Here is a 24,215-nt window from a genome sequence, read left to right as displayed (position 1 = left end):
CCCAGAGTTCCAGTCAGGACTGCCCTCGCTCGGCCCATGTGGGGTCCAACGGGGACGACGTCCCACGCCCTCATATATCACTGTGCTTTTACATAGATTAACAGGAGCATTGGGAAGCTGTGAAGCGCTTGGCTTGGACCTCATAAAATGTTTTTGTTCTGTATTGAACAGTCATTTGTTAGGAGACTCTCACGTAATCTGTCAACAACATGGTTTTGATCAAAATCTACAAATTTACGTTTCGCCTAGAAAATGGAGCCTATTTTAGAACTATTCAAACTTATTGCATTTTGGTTTTGATTTTAGGATTAATGTGACCTGGATATGTTCACATGACATTCAGCTTGTTAAACATTGACAGTTTTGTACAATACAATGCTAATTTAATTTCTGAGAGAACTAGGGTGTTTCTATTATTATTACTTTTTATCATTAACTGGCTAATTTATTACAGCTTCTATGTAAAGAAAAAAATGTTTTGACAAAACAGAAAACAAACTATATAAGTACATCTCTGTTAAAATAATATTCTAGATTAAATGCAGAAAAAAGGTGCTGACAGAATAAATAAATAAATAAATAAATAAATAAATAAATAAATAAATAAATAAATAAATAAGAAAGAATATTTTAGATAAAACTTTGTAAAAGAAAATAAACAGGTTGACATTCTAGATCAAACAAACAAACAAATAAATAAATAAATATATGTTAACAAATAAAGAAATTAACAAACAAACAGGTGTTTCTATTATTTAATAATTTATCACTGCCACTCTGTTAAAAGAATATGTCATGTCAAAAGTTATTAAATGTGTAGACAGAAAACATAAATAAAATAAATAAGAATATTTCAGATAAAACTTTGTAAAAAAAAACATGTTGACATTCTAGATCAAACAAACAAACAAATAAATAAATATGTTAACAGATGAATAAATAAATTAACAAACAAACAGGTATTTCTATATTATTTAACAATTTTTCACTGCCTCTCTGTTAAAATAATATTTCATGTCGAATGCTATTAAATGTTTTAATGAATGAATAAACAAACAAACAAACAAACAGATAAATAAAGCTCTTTTAAAAGAACATTCTAGTCAAACAAACTAACAAATAAACAGATAAATAAAGCTCTTTTAAAAGAACATTCTAGTCAAACAAACAAATGAATAAATAGATAAATAAATATATCACTGTTAAAAAACATTCTAGTCAAACAAACAAACAAATAAATTAACTAATAAATAAATCTCTGTTAAGAGAACATTCTAGTCAAACAAACAGACAAATAAATTCCTTTAGGATGGTTGGATGTACTGTATACAGACTGTTATCCTTCAGGTTATCCCCTCTCTCAGGAGAGGTCTGGGTAACCAACCCAAGCTGGAATAGTCATTCCAGGTGAAGTGTGCTCGTAATTATAATGTGAAGGCTTGGTCAGATGAGAGGCCCTGTAATCAGATCCAGCTATTATCCTGCAGTCTTGCTGATAGCTACAGGTAAGGAGAGCACACTGATGAAATGCTAAACCTGCTGCTTTTGTCTTTCACTCTAACAACGTTCAAAACTAAAAGTGTAAAAAGCTTTCTAAGCAAGAGATAATGTAATCAAAATACAGCCAAGCAACAGTGTCTTGCTGTTTAGTGTCAGGGTTATGTGTTTCAAACCTATGAGAATATCTGTTATACTGAACTTAAATTTAAAATGTAGAAATTGACAGTTGGATTTAAGGAAGTGGATTGAGAATGGAATGATATTAAGAATTCATATTATTTTTTTTCAGTAAAATTTATCTGCAAAAATAGAAAATATTTTGGAAACATTAGATGATCTTGATTAATATTTTAGTTCATTTATTATTATTTTCTTTTTTCAATTTTTAAACAAATTACAAATTTTATTCAGGATGCATTAATTTGATCAAAACAGTATATACTTTTACACTGTTGCAAAAAATAAAATAAAAATAAAAATCTATTCCAAATAAATGCTGTTCTTTTGAACTTTCATCAACACATAATAATAATTAAATGTGTTACAGTTTCCACATATGTAAAGCAAATTCAGATTATTTCTGTGCGATCATGTGACACTGAAGACTGGAGTTATGATGCTGAAAATTCAGCTTTGTATTACATAAATAAATTACAGTTTAAAATACATTCAAATAGAAAAATGGTTTTAAAATTTTTTTAATTGTAATAATATTTCACAATAATACTGCTATTACAGTTTTTCCCCCAGTATTACAGTGTTAAGGCCCATTCATCCCAAGCAGAATAACTATAAAGATTACGATAAAGATATATTTCTAAAAATCGTTCTCAATATTAAAGAATAGCAGAGTTCACACCACAACTAGAACAATAAAGTCACAGAGAAACGGTATCGTTGGAATCATTTTCAGAACGATTTTTTTCTTCAGCTGATGAACGATACAAACATTGACATCCAATCAGAATCCACCCTACTGTAAAGAGCTCGAGGATTTAAAGCGGCAGACGCACGTGCGCTCAGAATAAACTGACGATATCGTTTGCTGGTGTGGACGCTAATATCGTTATCTTTATAGTTATCTTCACAGTTATCGTTCTCAGTGTGAATGGGCCCTTACTGTGTTTCCAGTGTAACTGTCACAAAACATTTAAATGGTATAGTTTAGAGACATTTATATAAATTTTGTAATAGAATGTAATCGAATATACGAGATAAAATATATATCAAATGGCCAAAAGTTTAATGTAACATTACTGGATCAATTAAAAAAAAAAAATTTTTACTAACCAAACTATTTTAATGGGTTTAACCTGGTAGCAAAAAGCTCTTTGTCCAATTCAAATTCACACTGAATTCCTCAAATTCGGAATTTTCCTCAAGTCTGTTTGACGTCACATCAGGGAAATGTTATTCAATGAAGGAAAACATTCAGAAAGGAGAGTAAATATCAAAGAGGTCAGGGCTTTACTGTCAGGCGGTTGAGTCAGACATCAGACTGTGGGATGAGGGGGGCCGGACCTACTACATTGTTGTGAATTTGAGGACTTTGAGGCTTCAGGATGGGGTTTGCGCCATTTCCCGCACAACTCCATTGGTATTTTGCTTCTGTGTAGCACTAGAAGAGCCGAGAGCCTCTGATGTCTCAGACAGCTCTCATGTGCTCAACCGATCCCCATGATCTAGACACAAGAGACGGGGGTGGAGCATGGAGCCGAAGGGGAGAGGAGCAGCGAATACATCTTTTTTATCACATGGGCCGTGAAAGGCCAGTCTCCTGGGCAACTACTGGTGCTATTGTCATGAGGGCCGAGCGCAAAATGGGCAAGGGTCCATAACAGTCTCTGTGGCCAATGGTGGGGGTTTGATTAGGGAGAGCTGGCAGGGGTCCGCCGGCCACTGAGTTATTAGGGTGATGCTGTATGTCTTTGTGAGAGTGCACTGACCTTCCAGAGTAGAGTCCGAAAAGGGAAACATGTTATTTCTTTCTCTTCAAGGTTTACTAGGTGTCTTAAAGGGGTAGTTCACCCTAAAATGTAAATTTGCTATTAATTCAAACAGCAAATCCTATTCTTAAGTTCTTAAGATGTAGGTGAATTGCAGTCTTATGAAGCAAAACGATAAGTCTGTGCAAGAAATTTAACATTATTACCTGTAATTCATAGCCTCAGGCTATGAGTGATGTTTGGTTCACAAACAAATCAAAGTTTTTTTCATTATTTGCTTAGGGGTAAAAAAAAAAAAAAAAAAAGGAAATATTTTTGCAGGTGTTTACTGTTAACACCTAGATGTGGTCCACATTACTGAGAATGGCATTTAAATGTATATATAAATACTGTATGTGCTGTGCACTTTCATCTAATTAACAAAATAAAGACACACACACAAATGACAGAGGTGAGAAATCAGCAGTTAAGAAAGCATCTGATGAGAGCGAGGTGGATGTTTGGACAATTCATACTAGTCCAGTCACATGACAAAATCCAGTTTACTCATGTAGCACTTTATACAATGGACTGCTTTGAGGCAAGCAGCTTTAGAGTATTAACCATGATAAAGCAGTGTCAGTGTTGCTTTTAATTACAGTTAAAACTTCAGTTTCTATTATAAAGCAGCTCTCCTGTGTGTTCATGTTTTTACTCACGTCTGGTCTGACCAAGACAGACTGAACAGAAGAAGGAGGAGCCACAGAGCCACACCCACCTATTGCATCATCACTGCTGACCAATGGTAGTTCAAAGGTGTTTATCATCTGGAGAAAACTTTGCCTTAAAGTTTGCTTTGGCAAGATATTAAGAAATTATAAGCCATCAGCTGTGTGTTTGGTTTTATATGATACATTGCACAGACAAGAGATATTATGCTTGTTCGACAAAATTCAACAAGTCTACACAATGAAGCTGTGCCCTGCATCATTACCACATGAACGCTGATATCAGAGACGTGGAGGTCAGGCGAAGCAGTGGACCATGACACGCTGGGATGTAGGTGGTGGGTGTGTGTGTGTGTGTGTGTGTTTGGTGTGTGTTCTCAGAGCCACCCTCTCTTTGTTAGCGAGACACTAGCGGCTGAGTAATCCGACATCCATCACCAGCTTAGGCAGCAATACACACAGTGAGCGAGCACAGGGAAAACAATATGTAGTGAAACAGTGGGAAGCCCTTTATTCATTATGCAGGGCTGTGATGCTCTTTTGTAGGTGTTTGGGGGTGGTGGTGAGCCTGCAAAAGAGCCCAATGACAAAGCCATTTCCTGCTGTTTGCACAGCTCTTTGTAATCATCTGCAATAATGCTGTTTATCATGTTGCTAATGAGTAGAGATGTGCTTCAAACAAGGGGTTTCCAGTGTTGTGCATGTTCCTATTTGAGGAGCGGTGCCACTTCAGTAAAATTGTTCTACTTTTATTTAAGCAAAACAAGTAGCTCAAAATATCTGGAAGAAAATTAGATATTAACAGTGTGTTTCTCCATTTCTTTGTGTATTAATATATATGGAATTGCACTGCTGAATCACACTAAAATATGCATCAATTTGACATTGAAATGGTTCATTTGGCTTGTCCAGCCATGTCTGGTCTTGACTTTTTTGACTGTTTCCGACAATGAAAATCATAAATAAGATGCTGCTTCTTTATATGCATACTTCCCTACATAGTAAGTGAACAACACGTGAAAAGGGTGTAAGGTCTGAATTCACAGTGGTACATGAAAAGTACTCAGATGAATTACTGCTTCTGGTGATATCAAGAATTGGGCATCTGATGAACAATCCCATAAGGCTACAGGAGAGGATGGCAGTGAAAAGTTGCAACTGTCACTGATAGCACAAAAAAGTGTCGGGATTAAATGCATACATATACTGCACACATTCATAATATTTAGGGCATACATTTTAAAAAGTAATGAAGTAACCAAGCTAAATATTAACTACCAGAAGCAAGTTTTGGCCACATGCTTATGTCAGATGCTTATTTCACATGATCTATTGAAATAATATTGAGTTAGCTTTTGCTATTTCCATTTTATAGTACATGCACTTACAGCATATAATCACCCTAAAAAATACAGATTATAAGGTAACATCATGGACTTAACATATTAAGATAAGGTTTAGTAGCTTATACTAAGTAAATAGTATGTACATGTAAAAAAAGGACTATAAAATAAAGTTGTACCTAGAAATGAATTATAATTTATTAATAACTACAAACACCCGGTCCTATAGCAACGCTCTTCAAAATAAAGCTTCCACAAAGGGGGTTGCTCAGCAATGCCGAAGAATTTGGGGTTTCTCAAAGAACATTTCAGTGAACACTTCTTAAAATATGTGCAATTTTTTGGAACTTTGTGCAATGGAAAGATTACATGGATGTTAAAGGTTTTTCATGAAACCATGATGCCATTAAAAAAAATTAATTAAAATCATTTTAAAGAACGTTTAAAGCATTTTCTCTAATTTGATGAAACAGATATCACATATTCACATATTTTCAACTACAGGGGCACCTCCCATAAAGAAATCACAGTGATTAATCAAATGTATTGTATACGTTATGTCTGTGCAAAGCTAAATGAGCCTGCAGGGTATTGTTTTCTCAGAACGTTTCTAGCCTGTAGGTCTACCGTAGTCACAAAGGATACCTGCTTTCGGTTTCTTCAGGAGAACCACATCTCATTCATTTTGCATTATATAACAGCTTAACCTTACATAGCCTGACAATAGCAACAAGTCAGACCAGTCGCATGTATGTTTCAAAGAAATGAACATGGCAACCAAATGGCACCTTCAAGTGCAGGTTTGTTGGCTCAAGGTTATCCAATTCTTTCAGGTGTCAAGGATGAAGCTTCTGTTGTGGAGACCAAGAAACAATAGAGGCGCTAAACGTTCATCACATACAAACGCAGGTAGAGAAGAGCTCACCTGACACCTGATCTCACCATGGCCTCAAGAGAGCCGGTGCCGCAGGGAGAGAGAATTACAGCCGAGAGGTGCAGAGAGAAAAAACAAACATAAACAAGGCCCACGGTAGCCAGGGAAAGACCGTGCGCGATGCTGGCGGACGCGGCTCGACCTTGAACTGGCAAGTCCAGACATGCCTTTGAATGCTGGGTGGGAGACGCACCGAGCCGACTGCAGGACTTGGCTTCCATCAATGAAAAGACTTTAAGCAAACAAGAGCATAGTAAACTCTTTCACCCTACTCCGTTTTTGCATTTCTTTCCCTCACATGCCTCTGCCAGGGCCTTTTACGCTACTCAGGGAAGATACTCTTTTTTTCTCTCTCTCTCTCTCTTGATTTGATTTCTTTATTTCGTTGTTTGTTTCCCAGTGGAGCAAAGACTTTAAAATGACGCTGCTTTACATATCTGAGACGCTGCCTTCAATAGGTGAGCGGCCGTGGTGACAAAAACCTGACAAAAGATCCAAAATGCTGGATCCAAATTGGGACCCCCTCGTAGATGGGCTCGGCCAAGGCTTTCTCCAATGCAACTCTGAACACTCTCTCAGTTTTTCACCCCCAGCAATGGTGGCGGCGTCTCTTATTAAATGACTTGATAAGAACAGATGGAGGGTGAAGTGAAACACAGTCTTCAGAAGTAATTTCCTTTTCTAATCAACACTGATACTGTTTTGTGTCATCTCTTTGCCACTAGTGGGATTGTGATGTTTTTTTTTTTTTTTTGATAGGCCAGATTGGGTCAGACATAACAACTCTGAACGTGTTTAGAATAGCACACTACTATTTATGCAATATTAAGTATGCATACTGTGTATATGTTCTCTGAGTGCATGAAATACCATTCAAATGCAGTCTGTGAAGATTAATGCAACTGCATTGCACTTGATCTGATCTTCCTTTTCCACTGAAATGAACCAGAAGAAAAAAACAAACATTTTCAATCCTTTCCTGACTCACTGTCAAATGTTAAAGACGTACTTCAATATGATTTACTGAAACTTATGTCGGTCTAAACCTTGTATGGTTTTCTTTCTAGTATGGAATATAAAAGAATATGTCTTTTCTTTTTGTATCCATTTGTTTAAAGTTAGTTGCATCTAGTGTTGTAATGTTATAAGTGTTGTGCAGACGAGATAAAGAAAAACACAGTTTATGAACGACTTGAGTGAGTAAATTGTGACAATTTTCATTTTTGAATTATCACATAAGGATGCTTTTACAATAAAATGTCAAATGGATGTTAAATACATTAATAAAAAAATGTGACCAATATTGTGACAACAATGAATCACTTTTTTATTTTTTTATTGAGATTGATGGAAGTATATTGTATACTGTGCAGTATTTAATATGGCGAAAATTATTCTGTTATTATTTTATGGTTATTATTTTATTGTTTCCTGTTTAGTGAAACAGAAATGCAAACTTCAGTGCCATTTTTTAGATTTTATACAAGTACCACACATAAAACATTAAAGATGAAAGTTTTAAACATTTAAATAATGATAATAATAATAATAAAAAATTATAACCTTCTCAAAGGTATATTTAAAAAAAAAAACTTGCATATAATGTAATTATAATTAAATAAAAAGTGAGTGTTCATTCTTTTACGGCTGTTTATTGTCACACTTAAGTACAGTTTTAAAAAGTGCACTTTGCATTAACATCGAAGTGTACTTTTATTTTTTTCGTAAGAGTGTGCAAACAAGTGGACCAGCACCAAACCCCCCTAAACCAGCCTGTTAATGCTGGTTTGGTGCTGGTCCACTTTTTTTAAGGCTTGCTAGTTACACAAGTAAAGAAACTTATGCAGACTGAAACACAACACACAATAAACTGGCCTTTCAAACAGGGTTGAAAGCTAAAACACAGCAACGAAGTGAATGTGTGTGTGTGTGTGTGTTAGCATGCAGACTGGTCACATGACCCACTGTGGTAGATCTGATCTGTGCTGGTCCCCCGGATATTATCATGGTTAATGGGTGAGCAGAAGGCCCATGAAATTTATAACAGTCATTAGCGCAGCGTCCCTCTTGCTGGCTCTTTTACAGCGAGGCGAGGGAGGGGCCGTGTGTTTGCATGGGGTGATCTTTAGCCCCTGCTCTGGGATCAGACAAACACTTATTAACTGAGAGGAATGCAAACAAGCCAAGACTTAAAGGCTGAACACACCGGAGAGAAAGGAGGAATCTACCCCCCGTCCACACACACATAATTAGCCATGCAGGGAATCAGCTAGAACATTCTAGAAGCGTGGAATCTCCCCGAGGGAGCCAGCAGCAGAACACTGTGACCTTGTGCAGGAAAGTCATGTATGCCACACACACATTAATCAGCACTGGAAGTTTGTGAACACTGCACGCAACAATAATTGTTCTCGTACAAACTTGACTTTCTGACTTTTTATATATAGCTTTCAAGCTGTGTAGACGAAAAGTTGACAGGTTTCCTGATTGCATAAACCTCCATCAAAAACGTAAGCCTGTAATTCTTTCAGATGCCAGATGCTTTCATCCATTAAACTCAGTTCTACTGTATTCCTTAAGAAGGTTTGACTTAGGGTTTATTAATTCTGATTGGTCTTTTCCCATAGAAGATGATCAAAAACCTCAAAAGTTGTGAAAAAGAAGTATAATTATAAAAAGAGTACTTATTACAGAAATAATATACCTTAAAAGTATATACTTAATGATTTATGACACTTACAGTATTTGTCCAGCTGCTTGCAGACAAAATCTTTACTTGTCTCACAGTTTCTGAAACCTGACACTCAAACAGCAGAAACACACGCCAAATCAGCAAAACCATGCGCTAATTCTAACTCACGCTAACAATTTAGTACATTGAAAATATATGCATTTCAAATGCCATATCAAACAACACACTACAGTTAAAACACTAATCAAGTTATACCTGGGTTATTAACTTAACTGTAGTGTGTTATTCGGTATTTCATTAAGAAGTTAAAATATATTACATGCACTGGACTGGACAATTCTATGAAATACAAGTTTCAATAAAAATGACAATAAAGTATATTTAAGTTACAATTAATGTTTTTTTTTTATGTTAACTTTAACCATATTTCATAGTCAGTAGAAATGACGTATAGAGATGTACTTGGTGTACATAGTGGGTCGAAAAACACAATAAAGATCAGCTAATTGATTTAGTCACATATTTTATTTGAGCTATTCTTTTGTAAAGCTCTCTCTGCTAGGATGTTTGGAAACCTTCAGTGAGCATTAACAATGCATAAAGAGATACAGTTTGGAGTATATCAGCTGGTTTGTGTCAGGTTGATAGCATTACTCAAGAATTATGTTAATAATAGTGTCAAGGCAATATGATATCCAATCATTTACAGCTGCACGAACGTCTTGAATGGGCATTGTACATGTTTTATATTGTTCATTGTACAGTCTCTCAGATTTGCAGTCAGTTACGTCAAGCAGCCCCTGTCCTGGTCCAGCAGTGACGTACGTGGACGCTTTGTGTGTGATTCTCTTCGCCCCATTCAGGAACGCTTAACTGCGGGGTCCTGGGACGTGTGAAAGTCTTTCATAGTATGCGACTCTCTAATCCGCTGTTTAATGCACTGAATTGGGTCCGTCTCGTCTAAAATCGGCAGAGATGTTGGTTTTTTCCCCCCACTTTTGTCCAGACCATTGGTTCGCAAAACATGTTAAAACAGATTGCCAGAGAGGTCATTTTAAAAGGTCAACTTGATTATCAACTCTAGGCCTTTTTAGGAAAGTCTAGTTTGCTTTGGTAAATTTGTGTTTCTCAGGCTTACCTTGGAATTTTAATCCTATCCGAGTCAAACTCGGCTGTGTGTGTTTTTCCTTCATTTCAGAATGGATAAACAGTGATTTGCCTAATTTTGGATAAAATAACAGTTCGTGGTTCGGGTGCTGCTTGACATCCCATTGGATGGGATTAAATCTATATAAATGTGCCATGAATAATATAGACCTCTTGTTTATTTAAATGAGTTTTGTCCATCGTTTTGAACAATAAAGTTTAAATCTTCAAAGGAAACCACTCAATGCTGGAAATCAAAGAAAATCAAAGGGCTCCTGTGCAAACAGGTCTGCAGCGCAGAAGCTGACACCGTTGAAACTATTAGCAAACAAAGCCACGCTGAGGACAAATCATTTACCTTCATAGCGTCGCAGACTCATTGGGAAGTTTTGCTTCCTCCAGCACTAATCTGTTAATCTGCTTTGTTTACACTGCTGCACTTTCACTCATGTTTTACACCACATATAACCTGTAGTTCAGCCCTAACAGCCCTCCAAAAGAGGTTTCCAGAGCCTCTAGTGTGCTACTACTGTATGTTAATGGAGATTTTTAGATCAGCGGATCACATTCTTATAGATATATCATGACCTAGATATACATATTGCAATATGTGTTACCTAGAAGGCGATATATAATTTAAGCTTAGGTACGTTCTCTAGGTAGATAAGAATGTAAGTTTTTAATACACATAAAATCCCCATAATACATTATATGTTCATATGTTAATATCTATATGATTTTTTTTTTTATTTCAACAATGTATAGTTGATTTATATAAAGTGTGTGTGATTTTTCTTAGAATACTGTACATCTTTTATATTTGTTTATATCATTTCAACATGTATTACCAGGTTTTAGGATGGATGTTCATGTATGTCCAAAAATGCATAAACATACATATTTATGGGCTATATATATGTTACTTTTAAAAGCAATTATACTTTTTATAATATTGCAATACTCTAACAACTAATTGCATTAAATTTTATGGAAAGCAATGCATTGCATTACTTTTGGATGCTTTTTTTCACACCTGCTCAATTAGATTTTTTTTTAGCCCAAAAGTTATATTATATAATATATGAAAATGTTATATTTCAAATATTCAATGTTTAGTAGGTTTCATATATGTATTTACTAAATTTCACAATGTATTTTTAATATGAGGAAACGTAACATCAAATGTGCAAATATTACATTTGCATATGGATACTAAACAAAAAGTTATCAATGCAGAATTGCTTGTCAAAGACTTACTTAGAAGTTTTAAACCATTTGAAACCCCAGTTTGGAGTTTGTGCACTTAAAACTCTTAGAAGTTTTTTAAAATAAAAAATAATTGCAGATAATATATGACTTGCATGTACTCGAAGAAAGACACTTTCATGACTGTTTCTAAATATGTGCTTTAGTCGACACATCAAAATAAGTGCACTTCTAAAAGACAATTAAAACATGATTATTGAAAATGTACTTATTTGAAAAGTTACAAACTGCACTATTTAAAAGTATGCCTGCCTGTGTACAAGGAAAAAGAAGATACATTACATGGTGAGTTTAATATTTTAACATATAAAGATGCAGGAATAGCAGGAATGACCCATAAGAGCATCTATATACACAAGAACAGGATGTGATGCATCAGAAGAGTTTATATATATATACGTACAGAGCAAGTCATGCTGTGCCATGCATTTCTCTGCATGGGTGGCCTCATTTGGTCAAGAGAGACACCACTGTCAGCTTAAGGCGTTTGTTTCTATGGCAAAGGCTAGGACTTGGGAAGCTATCCAGCTTACTGGAAACATGCTTTATTGTTGACTTTCAGGAAGGGGGTGGAGGGAGGAGCTGCAGATGCGGCTGTGGTGGCAGTGTCTTGCTCTGTGAGGTGTCTGTATCATCGCTGGCGTCAGGTGCCACAGCTTTGTGGCCATTCAAGTCAAACGAAAGAGTGCTGGCCAAACACACGTCACCCTTCACACCTCTCACCTGATACCCCTGACAACACTTCAGCAGAGCGTTCTCTGGGGCAGCACTTCACTGTCAAAGACCAACAACAATCAATCAGTTAAAGGGTTAAATTGTTCAACTGAAAATCTGTTCGCCCCGTGCTGTTATCTTTTGTTGTGGACCAGAAATAGTGAACTTTTACAGTTCAGAAGTTCATCATGACCACATTTTTTAACCAAAAGGCTTCCAGTTTTTCTCGCAAATCTCTCATATGACTTTTTGAGAATCGTGCACAAGTTGTGGTCGCCCTAACTAATAACATTCTTGGAAATCAGTAGAAGTAACATTAAAGTATATTTTAGTATACTACAAATGCTGGTATGGTAGTACACTTTAATATTGTTCATATTTTTAGGAAATTCAGAAGTCACACGTGATATGTTTTTAAATCCTACTCGAGTGAGTAAAAAAAGCTTGCTCTCTAAAGGTTAGCTAATTGTATTTATTAGAATTAAAATACGCTTAAAAATGAAAATTCTATCATTTACTCACTCAATGAGGATACAAAAGAGGATACTTTGGAAATCAAACAGTGACTTCCAATGTATGGACAAAAATAAAATAAAATAATAAAAACAAAGGATTTAGAAAATAAGCTCTGTGACCAAGAAAGGTTTATTATTCTTACCAGCTGCATTCATTGTGATAATCTTCATAAATTTACTTTTTTTAAGACATATAAAAGAAGTTTAGACCATAAGTTTAGGCCATAAACAAACTAGAACACAGTCACATGACTTCAATGTCACCATCAGTACACTTCCAACAACTCTTTCAGTCTTTTTAATAATAATAATAATAATAAAATCAGAAAATGAGTTAGAATATTTTGCAAGAGAGTGCTTATAAACATGACTTAGATGGGTTTTCCTGTTTGCCATGAAATTTGATTTCCCCAAAAGACTCTTTTTCAAGACAAGTAAAAGCTTTAAAAATCATTAACAATGGTATTAACAATGTATTTTATGCTGTATAATAAAATGTGCCAATATATTGAGCTTGTGTTAAACACAGACAGTGTTTCAGGCTTTTAATAACACACACACCCACACACACACACACACACACACACACACACACACACACACACACACACACACACACACACACACACACACACAAATCAGGAAAGTGTTAAATGTCTCTTTGTTTTTGCCTTCAAAAATATGCAACTCCAGCACACTCGTATGTATACTATGTGCTGTGCTGCCATCTACCGGTCGGGCGCTCAATCACACGAATCGTGTCTAGACTCTTTGCGCACTAGGACCCTGAAACGATAGAGACAGACAGAAGTCAACATGGCAGACAGAGAGACAGCCACAGATCCTCTCAAACACAGAGTTTATGAGGAGCTGCTCAGGTAACCGACATAATTTTTTCATCTTAATAAAGCGCTTGTGTAGTTAGTTAATTGTTTTGTTCTTGCAGTAACACAAACAGAAGTAACACTCCTGTGTCTTGCTGGAAACAGGAAACATGCGCTAGCCAGCAAACAAGCACAAGTTAGACCACGTGACACATGGGAATGACAGAAAAGGTTGTCAGTTCAAAGAAGTTTATCTGCTGCAGTTTTTTTTATGTGCTTCTGAGTATTTGAGAATCAATCCCTGCCAGCTCATGTTCATCATCCTACAGTTTTGAGTTCAACGGCCACATATTAGCATCTAATCAACAACATTTTCGTTATTGTTAATGTTTTTCACTCTGATGTACATCACAATATGGAAGAAAAGATCTGTCTCTACCTCTGTGTTATCATCTGTATTTTGCCAGTATAAGACCATGTTAAAATGTCAACTGTGTCCTGTTACACACGTTTTTTTAATGTCCCGTTTCTATGTGTTCGTCCTGGGTTTGCATGCAGTCCGTCAGAGCTGTTTGAGGCGAGGTCCCGGAGCCATAAGATACCGGTGAGGGGTCAGAAAGACTTCCTGCCCAGTGGGTCGGAGCAGCAGACGACCCGTCTACAGCAGAGTCTGGATGAGCACTGGACGCTCCTGACCGAGGAGAGGGTCGAGAGACTGTGAGTGGTTTCAGAAACACACACACACACGCTCACTACACAACACACTAAAGCTAAGAAGTGTTTCTCCTGCGTCTGCACAGAGGGAATCTAGTGAAAGCCGTCTGGATCCCTGACGAACGACTGGTGGAGCTGCAGTCACCTGCAGTGAGTCCGTCACAGACACACAATGAAGTCTGTTCATAGCCAGGCCACTCTCACTAATTATGTCATGTCTATCAGGGGAAGTTTTGGCAGACAATGGGTTTTTCAGAGAGAGGCAAGCAGTACCTGCTTCCTGAAGAGGCTCTTTACCTTATGGAGTGTGTGAGGGGACACTTTCATACTCTTATTTATATCTTTCTTATATACTGTGTTGAGAACACTTGTGTTTGTTGTGTGAACTATAAGTGTGCCATGTCCTGTTTGTGATTCAGGGTAATGTGCAGGTGTTTTACCGGGACCTCCCTTTATCCATTCAGGAGGGATATGAGCGCTTCCTCTCTCGTGAGACTGTGACTCTTCATCAGTACCAGGTTGGTTTGTCTCATGTGTCTTCTGAATGAGAAAACACTCTTCTTAAAGGTGCACTCAGTATTGTTCAGTTCATTTTTGAGACGATGTACATGTACACTGTCAGTACAGAGTTCAAAACCACTGAGACAAACGAAAGCATACCGAGTGCACCTTTAAACCTTCGTACGTGTAATTTGTCTTCTTTAATTTAGGTTTTTGGACATTTGAAAAGGCTTGGGTATGTTGTGAACAGATTTGACTCCAGGTAACAATCATGTGCTTATTCTTATAGTTTGTAAGAATGATACCATGCAATATTTCTATAATCTCATCTAATATTTCCAATCTTTCTCACAGTTCAGTCCCGTCCACATATGAGAGACAGCTGAATCTGCCAGCATCATCATGGGACAAACAGAGGAAACAGCTGAAGAGGAAGCGCTCGGGAAGTCCTGTGTCCAGGTACATGTGATGTCTCTTCTTCAGGTCCTGCACATGTTAAGAGTTCCACACAGGAAATTTAGGATGTTGATTTATTATTTTAAAGGAATATAATCGAATCTACAAGGCTTACTGTAAAAGCAGAACTTCCATGATTTATGGAAGAAGCTGTGTCTTCCTCCTTTGTTAAATCCATTCTCTGATGGTAGATAAACCTCCAACCTCATTTGACTTCAGATATTATAAGAGATGCATTCAGTTAGAATGAAAGCTGTAAATAATGTCTATTATCAATATATTTTTTAATCTACATTTTTATTTGTTTAGTCCAATAGAAGTGTTTACATGTGCTCATTCAAATTTTCAAACTTTTCAATCTTAATACCTTTCTACGTTAAAAAGGGAAAAACTCCCTTTTATAAATATCTTAACAAAGAAACATTTCAGATATACTGAACATTATCAGCAGCTAGTCACTTGAGATGTTTGGCTTCCCATAATTCAAATATGTGTATTCAAATCCCTAAACAAAACAGTACTATACAAATTAGTCTGCACTGCAAGATGACGATAAAATTATACTATTTTCTTTGATTATATCACAACTAAAATGCTGCATTGACCAATAAGAAGCTAAATCTGATTAAAATCTTATAAATAGCATGAGAAGTAAATAATTAGTGAATAATTCAATATGGTTTAAAAATAATTAAAATAGAATTAACTACAAGTACGTACTATACGGTTAGTGTTAGGATTCGGGTTTGGTTAAGGGTTACATGCCTGTAATTATGCATAATTAATTGTTATTATAATAGTAAGTACTGTACATGTAAAATTTATAACAAGGACACCTTAAAATAATGTGTTACTGAATATTTTTTATTAAATACACAACCTTGTAATTTTCCTTTAAATTAAGATACTTTGATCTCATTTTATAATTTTTTTTTTTCTGCAACTTGATTGAAAGCAAGATTGAAAGAGATTATTCTAAATGAATAAAAAAAATACAATCAAAATATGATAGAGCGAGGCACATTTGAAGCCTTTGTAAAAGGCCGATAGACCACTCAGAAGTTTATGGTTTGTAAGATCTTTTAATGATCTTGCCTGCATTTATTTGATCAAATTTACAGCATCTTGTAAAATATCATTACAAGTTGAAATAACTGTCTTCAGTTTTAATATTTAAAAAATGTAAGTAATTCCAATGATCCAGAATTTTCAGCATCATTACTCCAGTCTTCAGTGTCACGTGGTCTTTCAGAAATATCTAATGGTGCAAACAGGTCGGGTGATACAAGAGGATGATAAATGGACGGAGTAGTTTGAAATATTAATACATTAGTTTTGGTGGCCTGATATTAAGATCCTGCTTAGACTAACTCAGTCTTCTCATCTGTGTCTTGATCGTCATGTGACCTCAGTGACAAACAAAACACAGCACCAGAGGAGAAGATGACAACTGAAGACCAGAGCGAGGAGCTAGTCAAGACAGATCCGCGTCTGGAGGAGCCCATGCAGTCCACCGATGCCTCTGACAGGACGTGGTGGATGGAGGCGGATGTCCAGCCGTCTCCTGCTCAAGCTCCAAGCGCAGCTCCTCGCTGGGACTTCAGCAGCATCTCTTTCCCAGACCTGGGGTCTCGCCGGAGCGGCTGCGTCTCTCTGGCGTCTCCAGACCCCAGCCTGCTGCCAGGAGCGCTGGAGGTGGGCGGCTGCGATCTGTCCCTGTGGCTCAGCAGGGTCAACGTGAAGCAGGAGAAGCTGTCGCGGCGGGACAGGGAGCGTCAGAGAGACCGGGATCGCTACCACAGGGATATTAACAGTGACCGAGAGGTGCGGCACTGCAGGAACTGGGCCGAGTATTTGCAGCTGCTGGAGGACAGGAGGAGACGGAGGCAGAAAGATAGACCCGTGCATCTGTGGGAGCAGGAGGTGACGCCGCTCACTCAGCCCGGACAGTGCACCTCACACCGTAAGATCACACACCTAAACCACAGTCTTGAGCCCGTGATGTCATTTCTGATCCAAACAGGCTGTTAAACTTTGTGTTGCAAGTGGCACAGAAATTACACAGATTTGTTTCATATCTTCTTGTTGTTGTTGACTAAACGCATCTCCAGTCTCTATGTATTATTTTGTGAATCAAACATAAGAATTAAGTGTTTCCCTATTCTTTCTAATAAGGTTTATTATACAACTGTGACACTTTACAATAAGGTTCCATTTATATTAGTGAATAGTAGTGTTAATATTAGCGAATATCATACTATGTTTATTAAACAGAATTTAGGGCATTTATTAAGATAGATGGTAGGTTAATGCTAAGGAATGTATTATTGTTCTTAACACATGCAAATAATAATAAATCCATAAAATAATATAATAAATTAGCAATAAACAGTGTCATTTCACTTTCTAGTAATAATAAATAAGTAATATTGTTACATGTTTTTGTAATTTGTTTTATATTTCTATAGATGTAAATTATTTTTATTTTAGTTTGTCCTATTTATTTCAGTAAGTTATCAAGGAAGCATTTCTATGGAAGTCCATTTCCGCCACTGAATAAAAATAAAAAAGGTAATTGTGACTTTTTATATCACAATTCTTGCTCTAGGCGTGATATAAACTCGCAATTCTGGCTCTTTTTCTCATAATTGAATGATACTAACTCGCAATTCAGACTCTTTCTCATAATTACATGAATTGAACTCGCAATTTTTAGTTCAAATAAGTCATAATTGTGTTATATAAACTCTGTCACAATTCTGACATTTTTCTTAGTTTTGCGAGTTTATATCTCGCAATTCTGACTTTATAACAAGCGATTGCAAGTTTTTATTTTACAATTCTGTTAAAGTCAGAATTGTGAGATAAAAAGGTGCAATAACCTTTAAAAAAACAAAATATTCAGTGGCAGAAATGGGCTTCCATACATTTCTAATTTAAGTTTGAGAGTTTTTTTTTTTTTTTTTTTACATTTATTTTATTTAGACTTATTTTAATAGTTGTAGTTTTAGCTAAAAATAACAGTAACAGTATTAAAAATACTACATAAATATAATATCATTAATAATACTGTATAGTAATAGAATGAATTCATGTTTGTTTACAGTAGATTGAGTAATAGTAATTTATACGATTTAAATGTTAAAAATGTATTTGTATAGAAATGAAGATTAATATTAATGGTTCAGTTTAAGTACATGATGCCTAATCTATTAAGTAATGTCGACAATTTTTTTATTGGTAGTTGTATTTAAAGGTTTTTTTTTTTTCAGTTTGATAGTTTATAATTTGCAAGTAAAAGGATGTGCGTTAAAAATGTGTAATAATTAAAATATGTTTGTATTCTTTACACAAACAAGTATCTTGGGATGATATGGTTTTTGGGCACATTTTGAACTGTTCATGGAAAATGCCATTTTTGTCTGTTTTGTCGTGTTCTGGTGCAGGTGAACTGCTGGACCAGATCAGCATCATCAAGTCTTCGAGCTGGTCTGAGGGGGTTTCCAGGTGAGTGAAGCCCACCTTCACTGTCCTGTACTATTCTTTCCTAAATGAGCTTTTGTGCAACATCATAAAGTGATGTACTGAAATGCTGTCCGAGTAACCTGGTAGCTTTACCCTTTGTCACAAATTGAAGTCAAATAAGGGTTTGAGATGATTGAACTGCTGTTTTAAACGATCTGTTTTCTCAGCTTGTCCTCATCAGACCAGTGGAAGATTAGCTTTGATATTTACCAACCAGACACGGTGGCAGAGTTCAAAAAGAGCCACCCTGGAAAGCCTTACACCCGCATGTGTGTCTGCAGGTAAACACACCGACTCAATACACTCAAATGAGTCTGCTGAATTATTACCTGCTGTGTTGGTTTTGTCAGTTTGCCTTAGTTATACACTAGCTGGATCATACTGGAAGATCAGTTTATGTTTTTGCAGCACTCAGTACTAGTCAAGTCATAATCAGCCGTCTGATTAAGTTATGCACTTTTTTATGCCATGTCAATTGGAAATGTATGAGCTTCCATATATCTGCCTCCTGATAAAATCGTCAATGCTGTGTCCTGATCTGAACAGTCCAGCTTATTTCTGTCTTTGTACATTGACAGTTTTGACGGTCCGGTGCCTGATCTGAATGCCATGAAGCTGCTGTCCTTCCAAAGCGGAGACGTCCCGGTCACTTTTGCAGTGGTGGATCATGGGGACATCTCCTTTTATTGCTTCAAGGATTTCAAACTGCCGACTGATGCATATTAAAGGAGGATTTCTAAAACTGGACTGATCTCAGGGCATTAATGAGATTGAGTTCAGCCAATAATGAAAGTTCGGTCATCGTTTACTCCGCCTCACGTAGTTCCAGGAATGTTGGTAACCAAATATTGTCTGTTCCCATTGACTTGTATTTTTTTATTCACACAGAGGAGGTGAATGGGAACCGAAATTCTTCAAAGATTACCAACATTGTTCAAAAATGTTAAGAAAAAAATGAAAGTCGTAGAGTTTTGGAATAGCATGATGGTGAGAAAATGATGACTGAATGTGCATTTTTAGGTGAACTATTACTTTGAGTTGCTTTTAATACAAAACCATTTAGAATGCGTCATGTGCAAGTTATGCCATAAACTACTAACACCATAAAATGTCTATTGTTTGGACAGAAAAACAACAACAACAAACAGCTAATTTTGTATTATCTTCATAATCATCTCTACTGGTTACTAGAATACTAGTTAACAAGCTTTCAGGGTATGTTGGTTTGAGTTTTGTTTCTGGCCCTATTTCTGTACTCCATATTGGAAGTACTATATGTCAGCCTTGGTTTACTAAGATTTATGATTTTGTTTATGTTATATTATATTATGTTTCAAGAAACATCTAAAGACTCATCTTTTTCGCCTGCACTTAACCTACTAACACCAGTACTTTTCCTCTTCTTGTCTTTTTCATTTAATTAAAAAAAAAAAAAAAAAAAAAAATACCTGGCTATGCGTTCTATACTAGACTAACTGAGACTTGTCATGGCACTTGTATTCTGTTGTTGTTCTCTTGTTGACCTGACTGCTTCTATTGTTCTCATTTGTAAGTGGCTTTGGATAAAAGCGTCTGCTAAATGATTAAATGTAAATGTAAATGTAAATGATGGTTATTCATTGTAGTACAGTGCTGTCACAATATTCCGTGGAGAATGGGAAAGCTAGAGCTTAGACGAACGTTTCAGATGGTCAAGGTTTGGTGTTGGATGAAACTAAAGTAATAACTCAATAAAACAATCCATTTCACCCGGTTTGGCATGTTTATCAGCAACAGTCTATATCTTGGTGCAGTCATGTTTGTGAATCCACAAACCCACAAACTACATTTCTGCATATGTTCCCTGTTCGGTTTCTCTGTTTCGGTTTAATTTTGCTAGAACTGTTAATCAATTAAAAAAATATATTTTATACCGAGAGGGTGTTGAATGCTTGAAACTGACTGATGAACAAGCACAGCTAAAGTAGTTCCAGGCAGCTCTTGATCGCATCACATGTCCATATCACTTCACCCAATGATGTCAGTAACTTCAAAGGTCCTTACAGCCTACTACAGGTATGGGATGATTTTAGGCTCAAAATTATTAATAGATGCACGCACAGTTATCCATGCACCATATCCGTTTTATGCATGTATCTTACTAACCTCAAACAAATGGCTTTCAATTTGATTCCGTGGAATTCAGGATTAAATGATTGTGCAGCGATCTGTGCAAGACGTTTGCAAATAAAAATGTTCTGTTCTGCTTTAATATAAATCGATCTTAGTCATAAATTGCTCACGCAAAAAGGAATCTGCATTTGTGGATCAGGTCATGAGCGTGCATTATTGACGTCTTGTTCAAGTCGGTATTGTTCGGTTCATTTGGATTTTGAGACTTCATTTGCATAGTTTTAAGCATTTCACGACCCCCCACACGTGTCTTACAGTAATGTGCAGCATTAGTCTAAAATCATCCCATACTACAACAGTAAAAGAACCAAAACCCAAAATGACAATGACCAAGACAATAAACAATAAGGAATAATAGGAAAAAATTATCAACGATTTTACATTTTCCCCATGACAGTACGTTTTGCTATAGAGATAATAACAGTGCTGTACTTAATGCAGTTTTGCTATTAGTAAAAAGGCAGCTGGGGAGAAGAGACGAACAGACTCATTGCACGCTCTCTCTCTCTCTCTCTCTCTCTCTCTCTCTCTCTCTCTCTCTCTCTCTATCTCTCTCTCTCATATCTGCATTATCATTGGCTCAAGCTTCGTTACTAACTCTAAAATTGTCTTGAGGTGTTGTAACGGCACGTGAAGCATTTTTAATTCGATAAGTCTTTATTATTTATTTTAATATTTATTTAGTCTTCATTAACTCTACCTGCCCCCTGCTCTAAAATATATGCTTTTGGAAAGCTAGACTGAATCAATAAAGCATTATAGCCACTACATCAACTGCTGTTCAGTGTTGATTTGGCGATATGATATATTTAAATGACTGTTGTGTACATTGATCACTCGAGTGCCTGTGAAGCCCACATAGCCTATTGACACTGATCTCTCATTGTAATGATCTGCAGTTTTTCAGAGAAATCAAACATTAGATGATGAGTTACCTTCACACTCATAATACTCTGTTTGCAGGTGAACACACTCAGTGAACAATAAACTGAGCGCATATGATTCACAAGACACAATTTATGATGTTTAGATTTTTTTGTTTTCTTTGTAGACAGAAATGACAAAAATTAAAATCATTTGTATTTAGTTGTTTCTCAAGGTAATAATACTAACAAAACGATTTTTATAGTAGTAGTAATTGAATAGTTACAAAATTAGACTTTTATATACTGTATATATTTTCATTATCGTTATTTAAATATATCTCTATAGTTTGTTTAATTGCAGAAATTGTGGTCATGTTTAAATGCATGTATTAATGAATAATCTAAATAAAACATGACTCATAATGAGCATAAAGTTATGCAACCAGCACAATCTGCTTAAAAAGCGATCTCACTAACCACTTACACTTAATAACATCAGCTGTTTGTATAGCTTTTTTTCACTCTTTGAGAACAAAAGAGGAGGTTGAACATGGATCTCATTCGCACACGCAGTATACAGTATAAATATGACCAAATGACCGTCATCTCTTCAGTACCCATCTCCTGATTGTTTGCCATGTATCTAGTGTGGCTAATATTTTATCTTGCCTCAGTCGGTAAGTGTGTTTTAAATGTCCAGCTGTAATATCTGTTGATGTGAGTTGTCTGTGTCATATTTTCCCTCAACTAGTTTTGAAGACGAATGCACTTCGCACAAGTTTTCCAGATTAAAAAATGACTTCTATCTTCTAGATTTTGCACCAAAATACTACTTAAAATGTTACATATATATATATAAACACTTGTGTAGTTTTTAGTTACTGTGTGTGTGTGTGTGTGTGTGTGTGTGTCTATATATATATATATATATATATATATATATATATATATATATATATATATATTATTTTTTTTTTTTTTACTTTGCTTGTGAAAGAAGTGCTTAATTGTACTTAAGGTGCATTGCAGTTGTATGTACTCGTATTTTTTTAAAACCTCTGCTTTCAGATAATGCAATAAAACAAAAGGGCACTTAAGTGCACTTTTCACATACTTAAATACACTTTTTGAAAACATAAAGTTTATAACTCTTTATGTGAAAGTAAAAGTTTTACTTTTATGTCATGAAATCATTGTTTTAATAATCTTTTGTCAGGCTTTACCGTACACTTATTTTGATGTGTTGACTAACATACTGAAGCACTTGTAAAAACAGTTGATTATCATTTAACTGTTGTGTTATTAAATAATACATTTAAAGTTAATATAGTTTAAATGTGCTAACTTGCCAAATCATCATTATAAAAGTGTAATTATACAGTATATTTAAACGTGACATACAAGTTTCAATAGACATGTAAACATTAATCAATATGTATTAATACACATGGTTACACTTTGTTTTAAGGTGTTCTTGTTACAGTGCAAGTATACATTTAAGTACTGAGTAATACTAATTAACTACATGTACCTATTATATGGTTATTGTTAGTGTTTGGCTTAGGGTTACTTGTAATTATGCATAATTGTTATTATACTAGTAAGTACATGTAACGTATAGCAAGGACATTTTTTATGTAATAAGGATGTACTTAAGTCCATCTTAAGTGATAATACTTAAGTCCTACTTCAAAAAACACTATAAAATTCAGCTAACTACATTTAATATGCATTTCTAAGTGTGCAAAAACATTTACATTTATGTTGCAGTTAATTACATTACTCTTTACAAGTATGCTTAAGTGTACTGCTTTTTCATAAGGGTAACTACAAATAGTTGCATTTTGGAGTTTGCTTTTGGCCTTGTTCTTATCAGAACGGACGTACTAGTTGAGAAGTACATTTACAGAAGCATGAATGTCAAAATGTGATATTCTCTTGAGATTCTGTAACTGTGAGATTCAAATGGAGTGTGATCTGTTCAGGGTCGACGTCTGCTGCGGGAAACTGCAGTTACAAGGCACTTCTGGACCATCTCGGCTTGGGCAGTGATGACATTCAGATGACGTCCCTGCGGCCCGTGTTTAAATGGGAAACCCCTACTTTGCTTTTTCTAGACCTCTTTGTGACTTCCATCACGGATGTGGTAAATCCATAAATCCAGCATGATTTATCTGAATGCCATGAAATTGGATGTCAAGCAGTTGTACTGTAGTATCTTCACTCAACACTTATTTCAGATTTCTTTCCACAGAATGAAAAAGCCCAGAGCCTCTCAATACAAGTCACTATTTTGTATGTAAGTGTTTTCAAAACCTTTTCCCACACAACTTTACTCAAGATCGAAAAACTTGTACAATCAGAAATTCTATCTGGAAATAAAATAACCCCTTG

The 24,215-nt window shown here is 35.8% G+C and overlaps 1 protein-coding gene and 1 long non-coding RNA gene across 2 annotated transcripts; both read left to right on the top strand.

Moving 5' to 3' along the window:
• Positions 1-13,486: 13,486 nt before the first annotated feature.
• On the top strand, positions 13,487-20,531 carry tsen54 (TSEN54 tRNA splicing endonuclease subunit). Its single transcript, XM_052549752.1, has 11 exons — positions 13,487-13,641; positions 14,146-14,304; positions 14,388-14,451; positions 14,527-14,610; positions 14,721-14,819; positions 15,012-15,064; positions 15,157-15,261; positions 16,671-17,221; positions 18,705-18,765; positions 18,951-19,064; positions 19,362-20,531. The coding sequence occupies exons 1-11, from the start codon at positions 13,580-13,582 to the stop codon at positions 19,507-19,509; spliced, it is 1,500 nt and encodes a 499-aa protein (XP_052405712.1). The 5' UTR covers positions 13,487-13,579; the 3' UTR covers positions 19,510-20,531.
• A 363-nt stretch (positions 20,532-20,894) lies between these two features.
• Positions 20,895-24,162, top strand: LOC127953766 (uncharacterized). The gene is made up of 3 exons (XR_008153338.1): positions 20,895-22,498; positions 23,807-23,967; positions 24,076-24,162. It is a non-coding gene; the product is annotated as an uncharacterized LOC127953766 (long non-coding RNA).
• Positions 24,163-24,215: the final 53 nt, after the last annotated feature.

The sequence above is a fragment of the Carassius gibelio genome, chromosome B3 (assembly GCF_023724105.1).
Source record: "Carassius gibelio isolate Cgi1373 ecotype wild population from Czech Republic chromosome B3, carGib1.2-hapl.c, whole genome shotgun sequence".
NCBI classification, from domain to species: domain Eukaryota; kingdom Metazoa; phylum Chordata; class Actinopteri; order Cypriniformes; family Cyprinidae; genus Carassius; species Carassius gibelio.
The sequence above is the reverse complement of the archived record's forward strand: the minus strand, read 5'-3'. Positions and strand labels throughout refer to the sequence as shown.

Bases quoted from the DNA above. Each gene is read 5' to 3' on its own strand.
- tsen54 (XM_052549752.1), top strand. From the start codon at position 13,580: ATGGCAGACAGAGAGACAGCCACAGATCCTCTCAAACACAGAGTTTAT. The intron at 14,611-14,720 runs GTGAGGGGACAC...TTTGTGATTCAG, and splicing joins CTCTTTACCTTATGGAGTGT to GGTAATGTGCAGGTGTTTTA. The intron at 15,262-16,670 runs GTACATGTGATG...ATGTGACCTCAG, and splicing joins TCGGGAAGTCCTGTGTCCAG to TGACAAACAAAACACAGCAC.